This window comes from Corvus cornix, chromosome 5 (genome assembly GCF_000738735.6).
Source record: "Corvus cornix cornix isolate S_Up_H32 chromosome 5, ASM73873v5, whole genome shotgun sequence".
In the NCBI taxonomy this organism is placed as follows: Eukaryota; Metazoa; Chordata; class Aves; order Passeriformes; family Corvidae; genus Corvus; species Corvus cornix.
This window is the reverse complement of record NC_046335.1, coordinates 8,368,729-8,377,453: the sequence shown is the minus strand read 5'-3', so window position 1 is coordinate 8,377,453 and position 8,725 is coordinate 8,368,729. Positions and strand designations below refer to the sequence as shown.

Sequence of the window (8,725 nt, the reverse complement as noted above, 5' to 3'; positions counted from 1 at the left end):
CTGTGCAGCTTCTGTTCCCTGCACAGAGATCTCTGTGCAGGGCTGACAACACAGCCACACATATTTAAAATAAACACATTTTGTGGGCTGCTGCTGGGGATGGCTTGTTAGACATGGTGAGTGCAGAGTTGGGTTCTTGGCCAGCCTGCACTGACAGTCCCTTTGAGCTGAGCAGATGGACCCTGAGTTATTCCATCTGAACGGATGCTCTGGGGAATGGAGAGAGGAGACATGGGGAATGTTGAAAGGAACAACATATAAAGCTGTCTCAAAGCAAGGATTCACTTCCACAACAAGATAATAAGAGCAGGGCTGGATGCAGCTGCAGCATGGAGTGAGGAAGGTTTTGCCCAGCCCTTCCCAAGCCATGTGTGGGAGAGGATGCTTGTACTGTGTGGGGATAGTGAAAGCTACCTCTCAGAGCCTCTCCCACAGAAATCCACACTGAATAATGGATAGCACTGCTTGGACAAAAATTTAAAGAATTCTTAGGACAGCCACCTAGTATTAAATCAAAAACATCGTTGCCTGCAGAGAAAGAAAACAATACACTTGTCACCACGTTAGGCCAGCAATAGCAGTTCTCACTGTCAGAGCTCATAGTCCTTTTTTCACTACAGGTTTAAATAATCTGGAAAGAAGCAAACTGAAAGGAAACTGTGTTACAGAAATGAAAGCACACTATGGAAGGGCCAGGAACAACAGCAACCATGAAAAAAACCTGGGGAAAGCTGTTCTTTTGTAAACCCCATCAGCACAACAATAACATCTTTGTAACAGCAAAAACAATTTATAGTTTTAAGGGTGCCCTCTAGTGAGTGAGATCCTCGGGTGTTCTGATCTGCTGAGCAGCACTGGTGTATCTCAGGGCTGGCAGAACAGAAACACCCTCTGAAACTCAACCACGCTGTGCTAATTTAAGAGCAAGCACTGGCTGGGGTGCCAGGATGGCAGAGCCTTGGCTTAACAGCAGCATGTCTCAAGAGCCAGCCCTTAATCCTGCACATCACTGGCTTATCAAATATTTTTTGGATGTGCAAATCAACTCATCAAGATGTGGGCACTAACTCTGTGCTAGCAAGTCCTCATAAACCAACAGGCCCTTGTGAACAGATAATGTTTGAACCAGGTGTAGCCCTCTGAGCCCAGCTGTAAACACATTGTCTGTTAAGGCTGACGTACTAAGAAAAGGACATAGAAAAAAGAAAACAGCCCCAAGCCCTTCCAGTGAAAGCAGGTTTATGCAAAGAGGGTTTTTTTATCTTCAGATCCATATTGCAGAGCAGAGAAAGGACAGTGCAATGGGACTGAGCACATGGGGCGTGGTGCTTTACCCCAGGCCTAACAGGGGATGTGTGCCCATCCTGATAGTCCATCCCATATAACACAGGCTGCATGCTGGCACATGACCAACTACATGAGCTATTATAATATACTTTCCACTTGAAACAATTTCCAGAATATTCCTTTAACTGTTTTAGCATGAAAACATTAGAGAAGAACTAGCAAGTTGGCCAATATCCACTCATTTGGTATCAACTCAATTAAGGAAACTCCATATTTAAAGAGGTGTAGGAGGCAGTGTACCACCTCTATGTGATGTGCTTCGATATCTTTCTAAATGGCCTAGTAATGAAAGAATAGAACAAATAGGGAATTTTTACGATGAACCCATGGAGAGGAGGGCTTTGCTATAAATGAACTTGAAGGGAAAGTAAAATATTTTGGAAGTCTGGATTGCTATTTATCTGCCACCTGTTTCTGAAATGGAGCACTTTGATTTGTTACTGTAAGTTTCCTGCAAAACATGGCATAGAGGGAAAGAAGTAAGACTGATAAATATTTAGATTTACAAAGCCAAATTCATCCATCCTGGTATTTTTCCTGACCCTGTCTAAAACAGAAGGCAGAATTTTCTTCAATTTGCCATGTCCGAAGCTTGTAAGTTCTTTCCCTTTTAAGAAAGCTTTCAGTATTGAATTGCAATGTCTGTGACTTACACTTTGATTTTTATCTGCCTGTTTATTTCTAATTATGTTTTGGAGTAGTTGAAAGCATTGACTGACAGGTAAACATTTATTATGATTGTGTCACAGATGAATCAGATGGATCAGAAACAAAAAAAAAGTCTTTAAACCTGTAATTGCTTGTTAGAGTATAAAAATCTAAATCTACATGTTTTGTGGGCAGAGTCTGTAGTACTTCAGGTCAGAATGTGATATACTTAATTAAACTGGTCTCAGCGCAAAAGGAATGCAATGACAATTGTTACAAAGGGCTCAGCATGATCCCAAGGACAGGATATTGGTAAAACAGAGGAAGCTTCTGCCCATTCAGTGTATTTCTAAGTACTCTAAAGAAGGGACACAAGCAGTGAGGTATCAGAGACGTGCCTGTGCAGAGCTCTGGGGCACCCAGGGTTCCCTCACTTCCCACAGTTTTCCAGGCCGTGAACTGGGATGTGGCACAGGTGATGTGGATCAGGACATGCTGCAAAGGAGTGCTTCAATGTGCAAAAAGTATTTCAGCTTGAATAAAAAGTGGAGACAACTTTGTAGTCATGGATGTTAATCAGAGAGTCAGTAGGGAATGGTTATTCATTGTTTTTCATAAAATCAGACATAGGGGGCACCCAGAGTTCTTCTGTGTCTGCCCTGAATTTCTTGAAGCACTGGTAGAAATAGAATACAGGAAAGACAGGCTTAACAGCAACAGTCCATTTTGCTCCTTAAATTTGCTTACTGGAAATGGAAACCACTGAATATATATGAAATACCATTTTTCTTTTCAAGGATAAACCAAAATCGTGGTATTTCACAGTTACCTTCACTGATCTGGGATGTATTTGGGCTGCTTTTTCACATTCAGAATCTCATTAAGCAACCTGAAAAATCACCAGCACTTATTTTCAGGAATGCTCAGCGCCAACAAGCTTTGCCAGGTCAGGTCTTTCTGCTACTTCTAAATCACCAGTGGATCCTCCTCCAGGCTCACTGCTCTGAAACTAATAAAACAGCACCATTATGCTGGGTAACAATTCAGAAGACAGGCAGGTGAACCAATTCCCTCCCTGCAGGGTGCTCAGGCCTGCTGGTACAGAGCAGAGAGAATTATTTTGCCTTCATAGCTTGCAAAGTAGCAGGTGTTGGTGAAGGTGAGTCTTGCAAAGCAATTAAGAGATGTCACCACCTGAGGCTGACTCAGAGAGCAGCAACAGAACATTCCTGCAGTGGGGTAGTGGTGGCAATGTGTCAAATGTAATCAGACCTCAGGGAAAGTTGGACTTGGTGATCATTATGATTCCCTTCCAACTCAGAATATTCTGTGATTCTGTGAAAGTGCCCTTAAATTTACTCTTCAGTGACAGCACCAGCAGCCTGAGCTGCTCCCTTTCAAATCTACTTTGTATTTGAGATCAGTGTTTCAGAGCACTCCTTCCCCACAAGTGGAATAGTGCTTTTAGTTATTTCTTCATGTTTCGTCCAGTTCTCAGACAACTTTTATCCACGTTTATCCCATGCCACGTTAATGAAACGTGTGTGATCCACTGTCCTTTATCCTTACAGGGCTCTTTCCAACTGGAATTACATTCTGATTAACCAATGTTCCCCAGAGAACTTCAGGAACATCAGAGTGTATAGCTAATGAATATGTACAAAGTAGCTTCCTTAGACAGAAAGAAAAGGCCACGAGCTTTCAATACGCAGTTGGAAAACTCTGCTGAACATCCTTAAGCATGCATTTGCAAGTATGTGCAGAAAAAGCCAAAGCAGAAATCCTTACAGATAAAGGAACAGTGGCAGGAGTAAGATTTTGGAGCTCAGAAGGGATTTTTGGGAATCGCTGCAAGTTACAACCATGGCTTCCACTCCACAGAGCAGAAGACTGGGCTGATCAGCTCTACAGAAAAAAAAATATATCACATTAACCTCTATGAAATCAGAGTGGTTGCACCTGCAAACTATTAGCAGTTCAGCAACTCACTCTCATCATTTTGGTGTTTGGACGATCCTCTCAGGCACTGGTGTGATTTTTAGGGCTGTCCTGGGCAGGATGAAGAGATTGATGATCCTTGTGGGTCCCTTCCAGCTCAGGATATCCTGTGATTCTACAGCCATAGTTAGACACTGTGCTCAGTACTACTGCTCTTGGTGTCTCAATGGTTTTGGAAGAACTTGAGCAATGAAACCAGACAAAGTTAGTCCATTAGGTATTGTGGCCCATTTTCAACACAGTGATCTATGTTGTATATCTTGCATAATTGTATTTTTATATAAATTATTGCCATTCTAAATCTTGTGCTAGTATTGAAATTGTACATTGAAGTTTTAATGAGTTTTTAAATGAAAGAAAGGCTTTGAAAAAATGCTGATTCTGTCACTACTTTTTGGGGAGATTGTTATTGTTTGGTTTTTGGTGTTTAGAGGTTTTCTTTGTTTCTTTGTTTGTTTCTTTATTTCTTTCAGGAAGAAATGTACATCTTTACTTGATAACTTGTTTTTGACCAGAAAAAACAAAGAAACCATGAGTAAGTCCTTCACTCTTAGCAGACTGTAAGTTCATTCATGGAATAATCACTCCTGTACTTGGTTGTGATTCTGTCCAGAATCCCACAGTACATACAGAGAAAGTTTTGAATGCAGGGACCTCTCTGGAAGAAATAAAACTCTCTTGACAGATCATCTCCTTCAAGTGACACAAAACAGCACCTGAACTGCAACACCAGTTTTAAACTTGTTTGCCCTGAGGAAAACAATGTATTTTCAAAATATACATAGTAACCAGACTGGCTGCCGCTTGGAATGGCATCTGAGGCTTTTAACCCACGAAACCACACCTGGGCTGCTATAGAGCCCACCTGTAAATACCAAATTAATTGCAGTAATTCCCTTTTACAGCAGAAGGCGTCGGGGAACTCCAGATTTAGCTGAAGCTGTCAGTCTCCAAAAGCTAATATGCCCGCAAGTGGTGAACCCACCCCTGATGGTGGCTGGTGCTGAGGAGCCCACCAGAGCCCCCTGGCCAGACAGGGGTTCTCCAGCCTCTTCAGTGGTTTTAAAAAGTGAATTCTTGTGCCTGTGCTCATTTCTTTTGGTTCCAGAGCATTCAGACAGCCCAAACCTAGGCAGGGGGTTTAGGCTGCACAAAGAGCTCTGTGAGCCCAGCATAATGCAGGGCCCTGCAGGAAGGGAAAAGAGGGTTCATGAATGATTTGGATGCAGGACTGGAAAGGATGCTAAGTAAGTCTACAGATAAAACAAAATTGGGAGGAGCTGTTCCTTCCCTGGAAGGCAGAGGCCTTGCAGAGAGACCTCGACAAATTAGAGGGTTGGGCAATCACCGACTGTATGAAGTTTGAAAAGTGCTGCTTTCTGCACCTGGAACAGGGCAAACCTGGATGTAGAGACAGACAGGGGAGCTGGGAAAGGGACCTGGGGTTCCTGGTCGATGGCAAGTTGAACATGAGTCAGCAGTGCCCTGGCAGCCAGGAGGGTCAGTGGTGTCCTGGGGTGCATCAGGCACAGCATCGCCAGCTGGGCAAGGGAGGGGATTGTCCCGCTCTGCTCTGCTCTGCTCTGGGGCAGCCTCACCTGTGCTTGGGGCAGTTTTGGGTGCCACAAAATAAGAAAGACATAAAGCTATTACAGAGCTTCCAAAGGAGGGCCACGAGGGTGGTGAAGGGTCTGGTGGGGAAGACATATGGGGAGTAGTTGAGGTCACTTGGTCTGATAGCCTGGAGGAGACTGAGGGGAAAGCTCTGCAGCTCCAACTTCCTCATGAGGGGCAGACGCTCATCTCTTCTCTGTGGGGACCAGCGACAGGACGTGAGGGAATGGGCAGAAGCTGTGTCAGGGGAGGTTTAGGAAAAGGTTCTTCACCCAGAGGGTGGTCGGGCTCCGGAACAGCCTCCCCAGGGAAGCGGTCACAGCCCCAACCCTGACAGAGTTCGAGGAGTGTTTGGACAATGCTCTCAGGCACATGGTGCGAATTTTGGAGTGTCCTGTGCAGGGCTAAGAGTTGGACTCCATGATCCTCGTGGATCCTTTCCAACTCAGCAGATTCCGTGATTCCGGGTTTATTGACAAACCCGAGTCCCAGAGCTGGTTTCGCCTTGCCCCGCCGGCTCCACGCTCGCCGCTCCGGGCGCACGGAGGTGACGCCTGCAGGGCGGTGGCATCGGGCGGGGCGGCGGGGCCGGCCGGCGCCTCTGCCAACCCCGCCCGGCGCTCGGACGGGGCGGGAAGAGAAATTTTCCTCTGCAAGGAAGCTTTCGCTTCCCTGCGGAAAGAGCGGAGAGGCCGCCGTTCCCGAGCGCCCGGGCCGGGATGTGAGGGGAGGCGGTGGCGCGACCGTGACGCGGCGCGGGGCGGGGCGGCCCGGCCATGCCGAAGCGCTCTTGCCCTTCGGGGACGCGGCCGCCGCTCCAGCTGAAGACCCGCGTGGGGCTGCGGGAGCTGAGCCGCGGCGTGCGGGGCGAGGACTACCGGCGGGAGGTGTTCGGTGAGCGGGGGGCGGAGGGGGGAGCGCCGGGCCGGCCGCCCCGCCGGGGATGTGGCCGCCGGCCCGCGGCCGTGGGGAGCCCGCCCCTCACTCTGCTCTCCTCTCCCGCCGCAGAGAGGACCCGGCGGCTGCTCTTCAGGGGTGCCCAGGCGTACATGGAGGGCGCGGCGGCCGCTGCCCGCCCGGCAGAGCCGGGGCCGGCCGGGGAGGCGCAGGGCGAGGGGCCCCGGCTGGAGCGGGCAGCTCCTCATCGGCCACGACGGGAAACTGCAGCGGCGGCCCGCGGACAGGGGGTGAGTGTCCGAGGTGTGTCACGGAACCGCGCAAACCCCGAGCTGGAAGGGACCCATGGAAGGGTAACTCCTGTCCCGCCCAGGACACCCACGACGTTTCCACCATGAGCCTGAGAGCGCTGTCGGAATGATTCTTAAGCTCTGGCAGGGTTGGGGCCGTGAGCACTTCCCTGGGGATCCTGTTGCAGTGCCCGACTACCGTCCGGGTGAAGAACCTTTTCCTAATATCCAACCTAAACCTGCCCTGACACAACTTCAGGCCATTCCCTCGGTTCCTGTCCCTGGTCACCACAGAGACCAGTGCTTCCCCTTGGCTTTCCCTCACAAGGCGGTCTGTACTACCATGAGTAGTTGTGTGCTGTGTAGTTCTTCTTTATTGACTTTACTTAAAGGAAGTGTTAGATTTGAGCTGACGGATTTCCGAACTGCCGCGTGTATGTTCTGCTTTAAAATCCCTTAGCCTCTTGCTGCTGAGCAGAGAAAGAACCAAGAAAGTTCCAAGAGGCGCTGCTCCCTGTCCCCTTGCCTGCCCGAGCGTCCTGCGAAGTGCTGCCGCCTGTAGCTGTGCGCGGACGCGCCGCGCTCCGCAGCTCCTGCGACTCCCAGCTGCTTTCTCTGCCTTGCTGTAAAGCTCATCCATTCTTTGCCGTGTCTTTGCCGAGCAGTTCCGCCCGTGGGAGCGTCCAGAGCCTGCTCGTCGTGTGTGAGGACGGCCGATGTGAAGGACGCGTGTGCGCAGTGTGACCGGTTCGTCTGCCAGAGCTGCAGCAGGCTCTGCAGCTGCTGTAACACGGTTACCTGCTCCTTGTGCTCCACTGTTGAGTAAGTGCTTTTCGAGTTTTGAAGCTTATTTTAATTGCACGTACCCTAAAAGCTGGATGCAGCAGATATCTAGCTCATGCATGTAAAGAACTTAAACTCTTCCCATGCTTTAGCAGCAGTGAAACTGTCTGAAACATGTGAACCAAGATGCCTGTTTGAAGCAGTCTTATCAACCTTAGTGCAACTCTAGTTTAACTTCGTATTTAAATGCTGTAGGAGATAAAAATTTCTCCTGCTTTCCCACCTGCAGTACAGCATGCTGGTCAGTGCTGAATGCATGCACTCCCTAGGAATAATCTTAATTTTTTGCCCTCATAGTTAACAATTCTGTGACACAAATGCTGAGTGTGCTGTGTGGGAGTCCCATGGTTGCAGTTGATAATGGAAGAGTATGCCATTGTTATGTTCCAGAAACAGTAGGCACACTGACTTTGTTTCTTCTGCTTTTGTTTTTTTTTTCCCCCTAGTTATGGTGTTGTGGGAGAGCAAGTTCTCTGCAATGGTTGTTCAATATTTCAAGTCTGAAACTTGATGAAATAACCCTTGTGGCTAAAACGTCCATGAATTTCATGAAGTCTTCTCCTTACAGCTAATCCTTTTAGCATGTGAATTAGTTATGGAATTTCTATGTTTTATATCTTTATACTGGACTTTTAAATATTGTAGCTAAATAAACATTTGTATTTTAAAGCTTTTTAGATTATTTTGAGTCAGCTTTCTCCTTTTCCCTAGCTGTGATATGCCTGTCTGGAAGGGACCACTCTATGCTCTTACCTGGTGTTCCTGATGTGATACAGGATTCAGAATATTCTCTCCACATGTTGGTCATGTTAGGACACACTTTTGTGGGATCAGAATAGAAATCAGTTGCTCCTTCTGTGCTTTCAGGTGAGTGTGAATCCATTCTGGACACACACAACATTTTCTTTGTGAGCTAACTAGGAAAACCAGCCAGGCATGAAGGCTTTTCCAAATAAAACAAAGTGCTAATTCTGGTTAAGTTTTTTTTAAGCTATCACAATTTGTGCTTACTGACAGCTTGAATGGTTTTAATCTTTCTATGGTAACTTTGATAGAAAGAGCAATAGCACACCAGGGTTGGAGTAGAA

At 47.3% G+C, this 8,725-nt stretch overlaps 1 protein-coding gene across 1 annotated transcript; it reads left to right on the top strand.

Annotated features, from left to right (window-relative positions):
• The first annotated feature begins 6,188 nt into the window (after window positions 1-6,188).
• On the top strand, window positions 6,189-8,319 carry SIVA1 (SIVA1 apoptosis inducing factor). The gene is given in 5 exon segments (XM_039551776.1): window positions 6,189-6,501; window positions 6,616-6,731; window positions 6,733-6,811; window positions 7,457-7,616; window positions 8,084-8,319. Coding segments are annotated over 5 exon segments (531 nt in total). The 5' UTR covers window positions 6,189-6,383; the 3' UTR covers window positions 8,142-8,319.
• The last annotated feature ends 406 nt before the right edge of the window (window positions 8,320-8,725 follow it).